Raw genomic sequence first — 15,889 nt, 5'->3', positions numbered from 1 at the left:
GGATGAGAAGAGGTCTGCAATGGTAGAGGGGAAACCGTGGTTCAGGGAGACGGAAGAGACATGTGGAAAGTCTTATCAAATCAAATATGCTGGCTTTGGTGAAAGGTGGGGGCGTGTGCGGTTTTCACTCCATCGTCCTGTATTCTTCTGCCCGTTCATTGGGCTGGGGTGATAATGTTTCCACTCAGGAGTTTTCTAGCAGGTGCTGTCTGCTTTGTGAATCTTGTATGTTTGTGTTTTCAGGCAGGTTCTGGGAGTGGTGACTCTCAGTCACATGCTCAGTTCCATCCTGACTGCGAAAGTCCAACGTAATGATCCAGTCATTCAAGTTCTTATCAAGCACTTTCCACAGGTACTGATCCTCACTTGCTTTGTAGGGCTCAAGTATTTGAAGTTAAAGTGGGAAACTGTGCAGTGACCCATTTGGCTCATCTTGCTTGCAGAGACTCTTGCAAAGAGCTCTCTGAGAAGTCCCATATCCCTGCTGTCTTTGCAAAGCCCTTGGCAGTGTATGGATTGTTCCTTGTTCTCTGCTCACTAACTCTCCTCCTTTTATTAAAATTCTTCAGGATTATTAGTGCCTCTTTCCTAATCAACTCAGTAAGAATCTCAGTCTGGAGTTCCCTTCCGCCTTCTGCCCCTTCCTTACCAATCCTGATGAAGGATCTCAACCCGAAATGTCAATTTATTCCCCTTCATAGATGCTGCCTGGTCCACTGAGTTCCTTTGGCATTTGGTATGTGTGTGTGCTGATACCTCATGCTTGGGACTGTTGTGATGCCTTCCTACCCTGCTTGGTGTTGGATGCAGTAATCTCATTTCAAAGACTCCTTGGTTTTCATTCAGTCCAAGTTAAAGCTGAGGATTACATTAGTAACCTCTCGGCTTGCCTTGCCCCTTGTGGGACGGTTCCATGCTTGTTCAATCACAATCATTGTAATACCTGCTCTGCTGTTCGGAGTAATTACTGTTAATTTTGCTTTCAGTACCTGTTGTTTCTGTACTCTGGCTCTGACACCTTTCTAAGTTCCTCACAATTTACTTTTTTTCCAAGTTTCGTGTCATCATTATGGGTGGTTCTTTGTTATCAGGTGTCAACCTTGCGAGATCTGGTGCTGGACATGCTGAACAGTCAGACAGCTCTTCCCATCGGTAGGAATGATACAGAGTGGGGAGGGGCATTGTTTGTTGCAAATAGTGAAAGATTTCCATCTCTATATCACACAATTGGGATGACCCAGAGCATTCTGAGATCTTAGAACTGTGGTAACTGTACAAATGCAGGTCATGCACTCTCCAATTCGCAGAGAAGATCCCACAAAAGCAATGTGGTGATCACTAGAAAACTTGTTTGGCAAAGGCAGGTCGAAGCCAGCGCTCTGGCTTGAGCCCTTGCACCTATTTACATCAGGATCCTGTGAGTTTACTTGAGACATCAGACTCTGTCGAAGTCTGGTCTAAGAGATGCAGTCCTGGGGAAGGTTCTCAGCCTGACATGTCGACTGTTTATTCCTCTCCATGTTTGCTGCCTGACACGCTGAGTTCCTCTGGCATTTTATGTGTGTTGCTAAGAGATGCAGCTCTCAGTATAGACTTCTAGCACTGCATTGGAGTGCTTGCATTAATGTCACTGGACTGAGTGAGATGAGGGAAAGTGAAAGAGTGCTGTTTCTCATTGACAAACATAACAGGAAAGCAGAGGTTGGGTCAGTGCAGCAGAATGAACCTTTCCCTACACAATGACATTGTTCACTCACAGGGCAGACACAACACTGCCTGTGTCTGATCAGTGCTCTGGCTGCTCCAGGGAAGTGTGCTGCAAACTGGAGTTGGAGAGAATTTCAGAAACCGCTGGTGAGAGCAAGAACAAGTATAAAGGCAGTTGGCAGGCAGCAGCTGACTCTCAAATATGGGGAAGGGAGACGTGGGCTCGGCGGCAGGAAAGGAGATGTGAGCCCGACAACGGGGAGGGAGACGTGGACTGGTCAATCTACCACAAGTGTTCAGCAGATGGTGAAAGAGAAAGCAAGGGCAAAGTTTAGCAGTAGGCAGATTGTTGTTGCATCAAAGCAGGGAAACATGAGCAAATGTAAATGGTGAGGAATAGAAGCTTTCATTACAGAAAGGAAAGAGAGATCCGGGTAAACACTGCACCTTTGAAAATTAGATTAGTGGTGAGGAGTTAAACAGGCAATCATTTGGCACATTGTGAACATTCCAAGGATGAGGATAATGCTGAATTGAATTAAATACCGTCACAATCATGAGACAATTGGTATTGGGTAGATTGATAGAATTGAAGGTTGATGCAGGTGTCTTGATCCTGTGATCATTAAAAAGATGTGGCAGCTAAGATATTGGATGCATTAGTTGTAATATTCCAATAATCCGTGGAAAAGAGGATCAGCCATGATTGAATGATGGAGCAGACTTGATTGCCAAATGGCCTAATTCTGCTCCTATTTCTTATGGATTGGAAAACTGCCCATATGATACCACTGTACAAAAGTGATGGAGGCTTAGGGAGGGTAGCTCAGACTGACTACTCTAACACGCACTATTAGAGAATTATAGAACATGGAGCCATACCGTACAGTACAGGCCATTTGGCCCATCTAGTCTGTGCTGCACCAGGAGGGAGACTAACTCAGACTGACTAATATGCGTTATTGGATATTATATAGTGTGGAACCGTACAGAACAGTACAAATCCTTAGGCCCACAGTGTTGTAACAGCACAGTCCAGGCCCTTGAGCCGTGGTGTACCAACCTTTTAACTTGCACCAAGATCAATCTAACACTTCACTCCTGCAAACGTTAGACTCAATTCAGGAATGTAATTATAAAACAGTAATCTAACTGAGCAGAATCAGCAAAGGGGGAAGCCTTGAGTTTTTTGAGGAAGTGTCGACTAAAGTGGTGAGAGGAGAACCAATAAAATTAGAAATGTTTGACAAGGTGCCTCACACAAGGTTAAGTCTCAGGATAAGAGCCCATGGTGTTGGAAATAGATGAAAGATTTCTTACTGAGCACGAAGCCAAGATTAAAGAAAGGGGTTCATTTAGTTGTGGATATTGGGATTCTGCAGTGATTGGTACTACGATCCCAACTGTTTATATACAATTTGTTGATGATACAACCATTGTTGGCAGAATCTCAGATGGCGATGAGCGTGTACAGGAGTGAGATACGCCAGCTAGTTGAGTGGTGTTGCAGCAACAACCTTGCACTCAATGTCAGTAAGACCCAAAGAGCTGACTGTGGACTTTAGTTGTATATGTATATTAACTGTTTTACACACACACACTTATTATTTTTTGCTATTTTATCATGTATAGCATTGTACTGCTGCCAATAAGTTAACAAATTTCACAAGATTTGCCTGTGATATTGATTCTGATTCTGTTACACATCACTGACGAGGAAGAGGATGTTAGTTAGATGACACAAAAATATGTGGAAAGGCAAATGCCACAGGCTCTGGTCACCATGTTACAGGAAGAATGTGGAGGCTTTGGAGAGGGTGCAGAAGAAGTTCATCACAATGTTGCCTCGATTAGAGTATTAGCTATATGGAGAGGATGGGCAAACTTCGTGTGTTTTCTCTGGGGCGCTGGAGGCCAAGGGGAGACCTGACTGAGGTATCTAAGTCCCTGACTGGATAGACAGGGACTTATTAGAAACAGTTGGCGTGGCTTTGTGCGTGGTAGGTCATGTTTAACCAATCTATTAGAGTTTTTCGAGGAAGTTACTAGGAAAGTGGATGAAGGGAAGGCAGTGGATGTTGTATCCATGGACATCAGTAAGGCCTTTGACAAGGTCCCGCATAGGAGGTTAGTTAGGAAGATTCAGTCGCTAGGTATACATGGAGAGGTAGTAAATTGGATTAGACATTGGCTCAATGGGAGAAGTCAGAGAGTGGTAGTGGAGGATTGCTACTCTGAGTGGAGGCCTGTGACTAGTGGTGTGCCACAGGGATCAGTGCTGGGTCCGTTGTTATTTGTCATCTATATCAATGATCTGGATGATAATGTGGCAAATTGGATCAGCAAATTTGCTGATGATACAAAGATTGGAGGTGTAGTGGACAGTGAGAAGATGTTTCAAAGCTTGCAGAGGGATTTGGACTAGTTGGAAGAATGGGCAGAAAAGTGGCAGATGGAGTTTAATGCAGACAAGTGTGAAATATTGCCTTCGGAAGGACAAACCAAGGTAGAACATACAAGGTAAATGGTAGGACACTGAGGAGTGCAGTAGAACAGAGGGATCTGGGAGTATAGGTACATAATTTCCTAAAAATGGCATCACAAGTAGATAGGGTTGTAAAGAAAGCTTTTGGTACATTGGCCTTTATAAATCAAAGTATTGAGTATAAGAGTTGGAATGTAATGGTGAGTTTGTATAAGACATTGGTGAGACCGAATTTGGAGTATTGTGTGCAGTTTTGGTCACCTAATTACAGAATTACACCTAATTAATAAGATTGAAAGAGTGCAGAGAAGGTTTACAAGGATGTTGCTGAGACTTGAGAAACTGAGTTACAGAGAAAGGTTGAATAGGTTAGGACTTTATTCCCTGAAGCGTAGGAGAATGAGGGGTGATTTGATAGAGGTGTATAAAATTATGATGGGTATAGATAGAGTGAATGCAAGCAGGCTTTTTCCACTGAGGCCAGGGGAGAAAAAAAACAGAGGTCATGGGTTAAGGGTGAAGGGGGAAAAGTTTAAAGGGAACATTGGGGGGGGGGCTTCTTCACGCAGAGAGTGGTGGGAGTGTGGAATGAGCTACCAGATGAAGTGGTGAATGCGGGCTCACTTTTGACATTTAAGAAAAACCTCCATGCAGCATATGATCCGTCTACAACCACTCTTTGCCGTCTGTGGGCAAACCAGTTCTGGATTCACAAAGCAATGTGCCCTTGGATCCCATGCCTCCTCACTTTCTCAATAAGCCTTGCATGGGGTACCTTATCAAATGCCTTGCTAAAATCCATATACACTACATATACTGCTTTTCCTTCATCAACGTGTTTAGTCACATCTTCAAAAAATTCAATCAGGCTCGTAAGGCACGACCTGCTGTTGACAAAGCCACGCTGACTATTCCTAATCATATTGTACCTCTCCAAATGTTCATAAATCCTGCCTCTCAGGATCTTCTCCATCAACACTACCAACCATTGAAGTAAGACTCACTGGTCTATAATTTTCTGGGCTATCTCAACTCCTTTTCTTGAATAAAGGAACAACAACTGCAACCCTCCAATCCCCCGGAACCTCTCCCATCCCCGTTGATGATGCAGAGATCATCGCCAGAGGCTCAGCAATCTCCTCTCTCACCTCCCACAGTAGCCTGGGGTATATCTCATCCGCTCCTGGTGACTTAACCAACTTGATGCTTTCCAAAAGCTCCAGCAGATCCTCTTCCTTAATATCTACATGCTCAAGCTTTTCAGTCTGCTGCAAGTTATCAGTACAATCACCAGGATCCTTTTCCATAGTGAATACTGAAGTAAAGTATTCATTGAGTACCTCTGCTATTCCCTGCAGTTCCATACGCACTTTCCCACTAGATAGGTCCTATTCTTTCACTTCTTGTCCTCTTGTTCTTCACATACTTGTAGAATGCCTTGAGGTTTTCCTTAATCCTGCCCGCCAAGGTCTTCTCATGGCCCCTTCTGACTCTCCTAATTTTCTTCTTAAGCTCCTTCCTGTTAGCCTTATAATCTTCTAGATCTCTAACATTACCTAGCTCTCTGAACCTTTCGTAAGCTTTTCTTCTTGACTAGATTTACTACAGCCTTTGTACACCATGGTTCCTGTACCCTACCAGAACTTCCCTGTCTCATTGGAAGGTACCTATGCTGAACTCCACACAAATATCCCCTGAACATTTGCCATATTTCTTCCTTACCTTTCCCTGAAAGCATCTGTTCCCAGTTTAAGCTTCCAGGTTCCTGCCTGGTAGCCTTATAATTCCCCGTACTCCAATTAAACACTTTTCTAACTTGCTGTCAGTAGGTTTTTAAAAGCTTGCCAATCCTCTGTCTTCCCAGTAATTTTGTTTTGTTCTATGGCCCCTCTTTTGCTTTTACATTAGCTTTGACTTCCCTTGTCAGCCACAGTTGTACCATTTCACTATTTGAGTATTTCTTTGTTTTTCAAATATATTTATCCCATACCTTCCTCATTTTTTCCCAGAAACTCATGCTCTGCTGTCATCCCTGTCAACATCTCCTTCCAATTTATTTTGGCCAACTCTTCTCTCATACCACTGTAATTTCCTTTACTCCACTGAAATACTGCTATGTCAGTCTTTACTTTCTCCCTGTCTAATCTAATTTAAGATTGAACTCAAATCATTGTGATCACTGCCTCCTAAAGGTTATTTTACCTTAAGCCCCCTGATAGCATCTGGTTCATTACATAACATCCAACAGTATAAGCAATCCCCAGGTAGACTCAACAACAGACTGCTCTGGAAAGCCATCTCGTAGGCATTCAACAGAATCACTCTCTTGGGATTCATTTCCAACCTGATTTTCCCAATCAACCTGCATGTTGAAATCTCCCATGACTATCATAACATTGCCCTTTTGACACGTCTTTTCTATTTCCTGTTGCAATCTGTGGTCCACGTCCCAGCTACTATTTGGATCCTATGTCACATCTTTCTTCTAATTTGATGGCATTCTGTACCAGTAGAGTCATGCCATCCCCTCTGCCTACCTTCCTATCCCTCTGATACATTTAACCTTGGACATTCATCTCCCAACTACAATCATCCTTTAGCTACGATTCAGTGATGGCCACAACATCATACTTGACAATCTGTAATAGTGCAGCAAGATCATCCACCTTGTTTCTTATACTCCGTGCATTGAGATATAACACTTTGAATACTCTATTTGTAACCCTTTTATGATTTTGCATCCCTAATATCCTCACCCTGCTGGCTGCAATTATGTCCCATCACCTGCCTGCCTACTATCTGTCTGACTGCATGCTATCTTTACTATTTTACCATCCGTCCTACCCTGAGTCCCATCACTCCGGTTCCCACCTCCCTGGCAAATTAGTTTAATTTGCCCAAAAAGCTCTAACAAAATTTCCCAGGAGAATATTGATCCCCCTCGGGTTCAGGTGCAAACTGTCACTTTTGAACAGGGCATTCTCAATGATCCAAGAACCTGAAGCCATGCCCCCTGCACCAGTTTCTCAGCCATGCATTAATTTGCTAAATCATCCCTGACCCTTTCACCTGGGAGTCAACATACCATCCGGGTGTCACGTCATGTCCACAGAATCTCCTATCTGTTCCCCTCACTATTGAGCTCCCTATCACTACCACTCCCTTCTTCTCTCTTTCCCCTCTGCACCACGGACCCATGCTCAGTGCCTGTAACCTGGTTATCATGGCATTCTACCAGAAGGTCATCACTCACAACAGTATCCAAAGCAGTATACTTATTATTGAGGGGAATGGCCACAGGGCTGCTCTGCACTAACTGTCTGTTCCCATTTCCGTTTCTCCTGATGGTCACCCAGTTACTCACCTCCTGCAACTTCAGGGGGACTACTCCCCTGTAAGTCTGATCGATGATCTCCTCACTCTCCCGTACAAGCCGAAGGTCATCCAGCTGTTGTTCCAGATCCCTAACACAGTTCACTCTGGTTTCCCTTCAGATTGAATAAATCTTTTGCCTAACAGAGTCTTCAAGGAGCTGCAGCTGGGTGCACTTCATGCAGATGTAGTTCCCTGGGAGACTCTGGGTCTCCCAGGACTCCCAACATCTGGCACGAAGAACACACACAGCCCTTTACTACATTAGATGCAGAATGTGGAAAAAAAGGGGAACCTTAAAAGAAGCTTACCCAGAGCCAATGCTTCCTTTGAGCTGAAGCCTGACATGCTGCTCTCACCATTGGCCTAATCCCAACAATGGTGGCCCTGCTTGTCCCTTCTGTGCTTCACTGACCTGTAAGAAACCTCATTGCTGTGGCCTGCTTCTGCCATTGAATGGTCCATTGGAATGAGCCTGAATGGCCACAGAACTCTTCTTTTAATCCAATGTCACTGACCTGTGAGACTTTTCAATATTCAATAGGTTTCAATAAGATTCCCCTCCTTCACCCATTCTTCTAGACTCCAGCGAGTACAGACCCAGAGCCACCAAACGTTCCTCATAGGTTAACGCTTTCATTCCTGGGATCATTCTTGTGAGTCTACTCTGACTCACTTTAATGTCTAATTCTTTGATACGAGGCCCAAAACTGCTCACAATATTCCAAGTGAATTCTGACCAATGCCTCATAATGCCTCAGCATTACATCCTTGCTTTTGTATTCTAGTTCTCTCAAAATTCTGTTAGCCTTCCTTACCATGTATTCAACCTACAACTTAACCTTTAGGGAATTCTGCACAAGGACTCTCAAGTCTCTTTGCACTTCTGATTTTTGAATTTTCTCCCCAATTAGAAAATAGTCCATGCCTTTATTTCTCTAAGTACCCCAAAATCTCAACCTTAATAATAGACTCAAATCTTTCCAACCACTGAAGTCAAGCTAAGTAGCATATAATTTCCTTGCTTCTGCCTCCCTCCCTTCTTAAAGAGTGGAGTGACCCCATCCCATCTGCTTACTTGCTTGTCCTTTAGATACAAAGTTTATCCTTGGATGTTAACCTTCCAGCTATGATCCCCACAAGCCACGATTCAGTGATGCCCACAATGCCATACCTGCTAATGTCTTAACTGTGCAACAATATCATCTACCTTATTCTGTAGACTGTGTTCAAATATAACATCTTCACTCCTGTATTTGTTTTTGTCATTCTGGCCCCGTTGCTCTTCATCTCATCCCATTGACAACAATTTTGCCCTGTTTTCTGTCTGTCCTTCCTCGCAGTCTCACTACACATTGCATCTACTTGAATACCAACTACCCTATCCACAGTCCTATCACTCCAGCCCAATCCCCCTGCCAAATTAGTTTAAACCCTCCCTAGGAGCTTTAGCAAACCTGCCCACAGGAATATTGGGTCCCCCATCGGGTGCAGGAGTAACCCGTCTTTTTTGCTAGGTCAAACCTTCCCCAGAAGAGATCCCAATCATTCAGAAATCTGAACCCCTGCCCTTCCCTAAAATCTCTCTTCAGGACCCCCCCACCCACTCCATTTTCCTAACCTATATCGTTGGTACCAATATGTACCATGACTTCTGGCTGTTCACCCTCCCCATTTAGAAAGCTATTGACCTAATGTGAGACATTCCTGACCCTATCACTTGCGGGAAAACGTACCATCCAGATGTCTCTTTCATGTCCACAGAATCTGCTTCCTGTTCCTCTAATTATGGAAATCCCTATCATTACTGCACTCTGTTATCCCCTTTCCTTTCTGAGCCACAGTGCCAGAGACCTGGTTGTTGCTGTGTTTTTCTCTGGTAGGCCTCCCACTCCCCCACCAACAACAGTATCCAAAGCGGTCTACTTATTATTGTGGGGAAAGTCACGAGGGTACTCTGCATTGGCTGCCTATTCCCTTTCTGTCTCCTGACAGTCACTCAGGTACCTGCATCTTGCAACTTGGAGGTGAACTTCCCTGTTGCTCCTAGCTTTTAGCTTCTAGATTTCCCGTATGAGTTGAAGGCCATCCAGCTGCAGTTCCAGCTCCTTAACAAGGTCTCAGGAGGTGCAATTTGGTGCAGATGGAGGTCTTCGAGAGTTCCTACATTGCACACAAGGAATATACCACTAATTCTGAATCCATTCTCAGTGCACTAGCTATGTACTACTAGAAACATTTTTACATACTTAGACCCTCCCCTGTGTTTGCCCAAGCCAGTTGAGCCAAAGCTGGACCACTCCTTAACAATGGCAGCTCCACTTACACCTCCTTTCCTTTTATTGGCCCTACGTTGATTTCAGTCCACAGAGAGCTAGAAGGAGACATGAGAAGACCTTGGTGAGTAGAATGAAATAAAACCCCAAGGTGTTCTATACATATGTGAGGAACAGGATAATGACTAGATTGAGTGTAAGACCAATCAGGGATAGTAGAGGAAACAGGTGTCAGAGGAGGTAGGGAAGGTCCTTAATGAATAATTTGCTTCAGTCTTCAACAATGACAGGTACCCTGAAGAATGTGAGGACAGCATAGAGCAGGCTGATATACCGGAACATCTAGAAAAGTGTAACATGATATACTTTGGAAGATCAAACTTGAGTACAGGATTACTGGCAGAATTGTTAGTACTGTGGAGGTACAGGGGGATATTGGGGTCCATGTCCTTAGATCCCTCAAAGTTGCTGCATAAGTTGATAGAGTAGTTTTGAAGACGTATGATGTGTTGGCCTTCATTAGTCAGAGGATTGAGTTGAAGAGGTGTATAAAATTCTGGTTAGGTGCACTATAGTTCATTTTAGAAACATGGGGGAGCTTTAGAGAGGGTGCAGAAGAGATTTACCAGGATGCTGCCATAAGATACAACGTGTCTTCTGAGAGCATTGTTGTAAATGGTGTAGGATTGCTGAGTGCAGAGGAAGACTAGGAGAGGCTGCAGTTCCTTGGGTGAGATCATGGGTTCCAACAGACCACATGCTGCATTCCAATTCAAACTCCTTCCACACCCCAGTCTGCTCCAGAGCTGCCTAGATGAAAATAGTTTTTAAGGGCTGGGCATTGTCCCCACCTTCACAATTTCTCAGACTGTTGAAGGATTGATTCTTATTTCATAAGACGTAGGAGCAGAATTAGGCCATTCAGCCCATTGAGTCTGTTCCGCCGTTCCATCATGGCTAATCCCAGATCCACTCAACCCCATACACCTGCCTTCTAGCCAAATCCTTTGATGCCCTGACCAATCACCTTCTGCCTTAAATAGACACATGGACTTGGCTTCCACTGCAGTCTGGCAGAGCATTTCAGTTTTACTATTCTCTGGCAAAAAAAAAATTCCTCCTTAATTCTGTTCTAAAGAATTACCCTTCTATTTTGTGGCTATGCCCTCTAGGTCTGGATACCCCCACCATAGGAAACATCCTTCCATATCTACCTTATCTAGTCCTTTCCACATTCGGTAAGTTTCAGTGAGATCCGCCCCCCCCCCCCTCCCACCGCGTTCTTCTAAATTCCAGGGAATACAGGACCAGAGCTGCCAAACACTCTTCATATGTTAACCCCTCTATTCCTGGAATAATCTTCGTGAAACTCCTGTGGACTCTCTCCAATGACAACACATCCTTTCTGGCATATGGGGCCCAAAACAATACTCTTAAGCGTGGCTTGACTAGTGTCTTATAAAGCCTCAGCATTATCTCCTTGTGATTATATTCAATTCCCCTTGAAATGAATGCCAACATTGTGTTTGCATTTGCCTTTACCACAGACTTGACCTGTAAGTGAACTTCCTGGGAGCTGTGCACAAGGACTCTGCACCTCTGATGTTTGAACCTTCTCCCCATTAGATAATAGTTTTCACTATTGTTCCTTTTACCAAAATACATTATCATACATTTCCCAACATTATTTCATCTGGCACTTATTTGCCCATTCTTCCAATTTGTCAAATTCCTGCTACAATCGCAATGCTTCCTTAGCACTACCTACCCTCCACCTATCTTCATATCACTCACAAACTTTGCCACAAAGCCATCAATTCCATTATCTAAATCACTGACAATGTGAAAAGTAGTGGTTCCAATACTGACCCCTGAGGAACTCCACTAGTCACTGCAGCCAACCAGAAAAGGCCTCTTTTATTCCCACTCGCTGCCTCCTGCTTGTCAGCCATTCCTCTATCCATGCTAGTATCTTTCCTGAAACACCAGAGGATTTTATCTTGTCAAGCAGCCTCATGCGTGGCACCTCATCAAACGCAATTCCTGCTCCTTCTCTGAGGAATGAGAATAATGTTCCTGCTGGTTGTCTAGTTCTGCGGTGGAACAGCAAACCAGAAATGACAACAGATGAGGACTTTTATTTATCACAAGCTGATTTATCCCAGTCTCCTAAGATAGACACTCTCTGAACTCCATTATGGAAACAGATTACAAAGGGAACAGTGAAGATTCGAGTGTGTTTTCCTGAAGAAATGCAACATACCATAAGACTCCTGACAGTGCAAAAGGAATGCACTAAATAGCTGTAGGAAAACAGCCCAGTGTAATGTGGGGTATAGTACAGTCTCTCACCACTAGCCCCGTCCTGTCAGCCTTCTCTGCCCTCGCTATGGCCCAAACTGCTTACCACATTGAGCACATTAGCTATCTCACAGCCTACTGTACACGACTGGAGTGGAGCCCAAGTTCTGCGATCTTGTGGGGTGATTGATGAAGAACAGTGGTAGATGTAGGAGCCCCTCTTCAGATATGCTCTACCATTCATTAGATCATGGTTGGCCTTTACCCTGATCCCTGATTCCTATACCTGTTGAATGAACACAGTAACTGGGACGCCACAGTGCACTAGGATTAAAATCCGGTCATTTGGTCAGAAGAAATGGGTTAGGAGGTTTAAGGTGTAAAGCACCCTGAACAACCTCTTCCGGGACAGACAGCATGGATTAGGTAGAGTCTGGTCCTGGGGTTGGGTGATAGCACTCTCCAGAACCCGGGGATGGGCGACGTCACAGACAGATACCCGGGGATGGGCGACGTCACAGACAGATACCCGGGGATGGGCGACGTCACAGACAGGTACCCGGGGATGGGTGACGTCACAGACATTCCTAGGCTGTTCTGATGGTTCCTACAGCAAGGACAAGTTAAACAACTTCCCTCCCTGTCCTCCTGGGAGCGATGGTTTGTCCTTCTCACAGAGTGATCCTCACTGCAATACCTGTCATTTTGTGTTTAGGTTGTGGGGACAGATGAGCTGGGAGAGCTGTCCGTAAAACTCGACAGTAACCCCTTCGTCCTGGTCATGGATCATAAGGGTGAGTGTTACCCATCGCTGACGTCCGTAATCCCTCCCAATAACACAACAAACCCCAGTACAACACCCACCTCTCCCATAGACACAGACACTTCATCCCTCCCCCACTGACTCGCACACCTCATCCCTCCATCCCTCATCCATTGCCCACTGATCCTCACATCCCTGTCCCTCCCCCACTGATTCCTCTCACACCCCTCATTCCTCCCTCAGTCTCTCACACCTGTCATCCTTCTTCCACAGATTCTCAAACATCTCATCTCTCCGCCAATGACACATACCCTCGTCTGTCTACCTTGATGAATCGTACTCCTTGCCCCATCCCCTGACTACTCATGCCCCTTGTCCCTTCTCCAATCACTGGTACCCCTCGCCCCATCCCCTGCTTGTGCCCCTTGTCCCTTCTCCAATCACTGGTACCCCTCACCCCATCCCCTGCTTGTGCCCCTTGTCCCTTCTCCAATCACTGGTACCCCTCGCCCCATCCCCTGCTTGTGCCCCTTGTCCCTTCTCCGATCACTGGTACCCCTCGCCCCATCCCCTGACTACTCGTCGTGCCCCTTGTCCCTTCTCCGATCACTGGTACCCCTTGCCCCATCCCCTGACTACTCGTGCCCCTTGTCCCTTCTCCAATGACTGGTACCCCTCGCCCCATCCCCTGACTACTTGTGCCCATTGTCCCTTCTCCAATGACTGGTGCCCCTCGCCCCATCCCCTGACTACTCGTGCCCCTTGTCCCTTCTCCGATCACTGGTACCCCTTGCCCCATCCCTGACTACTCATGCCCCTTGTCCCTTCCCCTGACAATTCATAGCCCATGTCCCTCCCTCAATGACTCGTCCCACTCTTCACACCCCTTCCACCCAGTTCCACAGACTCTGAAACAGATTGGACACTCATGTCAGTGGTAGGGAAACTATTGGAGATGATTATTGAGCATTTTTTAAAGTATGGCCTTACTGGGGATATTCATTGTTGTTTTCTGTGTGACAGGTCGTGTTATTGTTTTAATTGAGTTTATTGAGGAGTTGATGAAGGTAGAGCTGTGTATGTTGTCCACATGGATTTTAATAAGACTTTTGACATGGTTCCTCATATGAGGCTTCTCCAGAAGATTTAGCTACATGGGGTCGAAGATCCGTTGGCTATTTGGATTCGGAATTGCCTTGTCCATAGAAACCAGGATAGTGGTGAAAGGGCTGACTGGATTAGTGGTGTTCCTCTGGGATCTCTGCTGGAAATAAAAGTGGATGGGTTACTAAGATAAAGGTGATAGAGGAGTTGGTAGTGTTGTAGATGGGATGGTGCTGAAGGACACAGGGCAAGGTATACAGTAGATCAACACAACAGAGTTGTGGGGGGAGTAAATGACCATTTATCCAGCCAAGTGTGAGATATTGTTCTTTGAGAGATCAAATGTAAAGGGAAAATACACAACTAATGGCAAAACTCTGAAGGGGGTGGGGTTCTTGGGCTCCAAGTCCATAGCTCCCTATGCAGGTAGATAGTGGTAAGGAAGGTATATGCCTGCTTGCCTATATTAGTTGAGGCATTGAGTTTGACTCAGGAAGTTGTGTTGCAGATTTATAAAACTGGTCTGCATCTGGAGTATTGCCTTTAACTCTGGTTGTTCCATTATAGGAAGGATGTTGAGGGTGCAGAAGAGGTTTACTAGGATGCAGCCTGGTTCAGAGGGCATGTGCTATAATGAGAGGCTGGACACACTTGGGTTGTTCTCACTGGTGAATGAAGGCAGAGAGGAGATCTGATTTAAGTTTATGAAATTATGGGTAGCAGCTGTTCCCAGGGTTGAAATATCTAATACCAGAGGGCATGCAATGAAGGAGCAAGGGGCAAGTTCAAACAAGTTGTGCAGGGCAAGTTTTCTGACTGAACGGTGGGGCCCTGGATTGTGACATGTGGTTTGTGATGAAAGTGAATACTACTGAGGAGTTTAAAAGGGTCTTAGGCATGTGAATGTGCAGAGAATGAAGGGATTTGAACCATTTGCAGACAGAAGGGGTTAGTCTGATTAGCTTAGTTTGGCATGTCATTGTGGGCCAAAGGGCCTGTTCCTATGCTATACTGTTCTGTGTTTACACACCAACCACAGCGCCCGTTACATTCATCCCCTTCCCACTGCGTCTGTGCCCTCTGACCCTTGACTCTGCTCCGCTTCCAGCTGCGGTGGGTGGCAGATGCCCAGCCCAGTCTGTGGTCACTGGTGTGGTAACTGCTGTGGACCTCCTGGACTTCATCACGCAAGAGGGAGTTACCTGTGCAGAGTGAGATTCTGGGATCTCTGCACCCCACCATGCACAGGTTATCCATTCTCCACTGAGGTGCAGTCCCACTGCTGTCATTCAGCGCTGCCTCTTGGTGGAATTCTGGAATAAGGTGCAGGGCTCGTTTTTTTATGCTGGAGTTCCATCGTGTGAACCTGGACTCTGATGTGATCAGTGCTTCCTCCTCTCACTGTCCATGGGCTTTATCCACTCTGTTGTCTGTGGGGCTCTGATGTAGCCTCTCAATTCTCCAGCCAGTGCCAGTACTCAACAACAATAATGAAACGTTAATTAATGATGATTTCTGTAAGTCTAATCTCTGATGTAATGCAAATGGATTTAATAAAGTTGCCCTGTTTCTCAATCTGATTCCTAACCTGAGCTGTAGTCACATACGATTGTGTTTTCTCTCTCCTGCAGGTGGAATGACTGAGGCAGTGCTGAGTCATGATTTCAGCCAGTCAGTCTGTGGCCACTCTGCAGTCAGCACTTGGATACATATTCACAACCACCCTTTCCTGTGTCACAAGCAGCTGCTTCCCTAAGATGATCCACCTTCATCCTAACTGCCTTCTCCCCTTCATTTCCACACCTGCTCTTCTGCATCTTTAACATGGTTAGAGCATATGCTGATGGGTAGGAGGCAGTGAGTGGGAATAAAAGGATCCTT

General features: G+C 45.3%; 1 protein-coding gene across 5 annotated transcripts in view; it reads left to right on the top strand.

Moving 5' to 3' along the window:
- cbsa (cystathionine beta-synthase a) overlaps positions 1-15,588 on the top strand; it is a 61,334-nt gene extending 45,746 nt beyond the window's left edge. Inside the window, exons 14-17 of one of the 5 annotated variants that reach the window (XR_012098855.1) lie at positions 244-352; positions 1,092-1,152; positions 12,857-12,935; positions 15,117-15,588. Coding sequence is in view for 4 of the 5 variants with exons in the window: in XM_073044734.1 (XP_072900835.1) it covers positions 244-352; positions 12,857-12,935; positions 15,117-15,223 (295 nt within the window). In the remaining variant the exon portion in view is untranslated. Of the gene's footprint in view, positions 1-243; positions 353-1,054; positions 1,153-11,012; positions 11,108-12,856; positions 12,936-15,116 lie in introns of those variants that run through there. The other 4 variants (XM_073044737.1, XM_073044734.1, XM_073044736.1 and 1 more) reach the window with 4 other exon arrangements.
- The last annotated feature ends 301 nt before the right edge of the window (positions 15,589-15,889 follow it).

Source organism: Hemitrygon akajei, chromosome 5, assembly GCF_048418815.1.
Source record: "Hemitrygon akajei chromosome 5, sHemAka1.3, whole genome shotgun sequence".
Classification (NCBI taxonomy): Eukaryota; Metazoa; Chordata; class Chondrichthyes; order Myliobatiformes; family Dasyatidae; genus Hemitrygon; species Hemitrygon akajei.
This window is presented reverse-complemented; position numbering and strand designations above follow the sequence as displayed.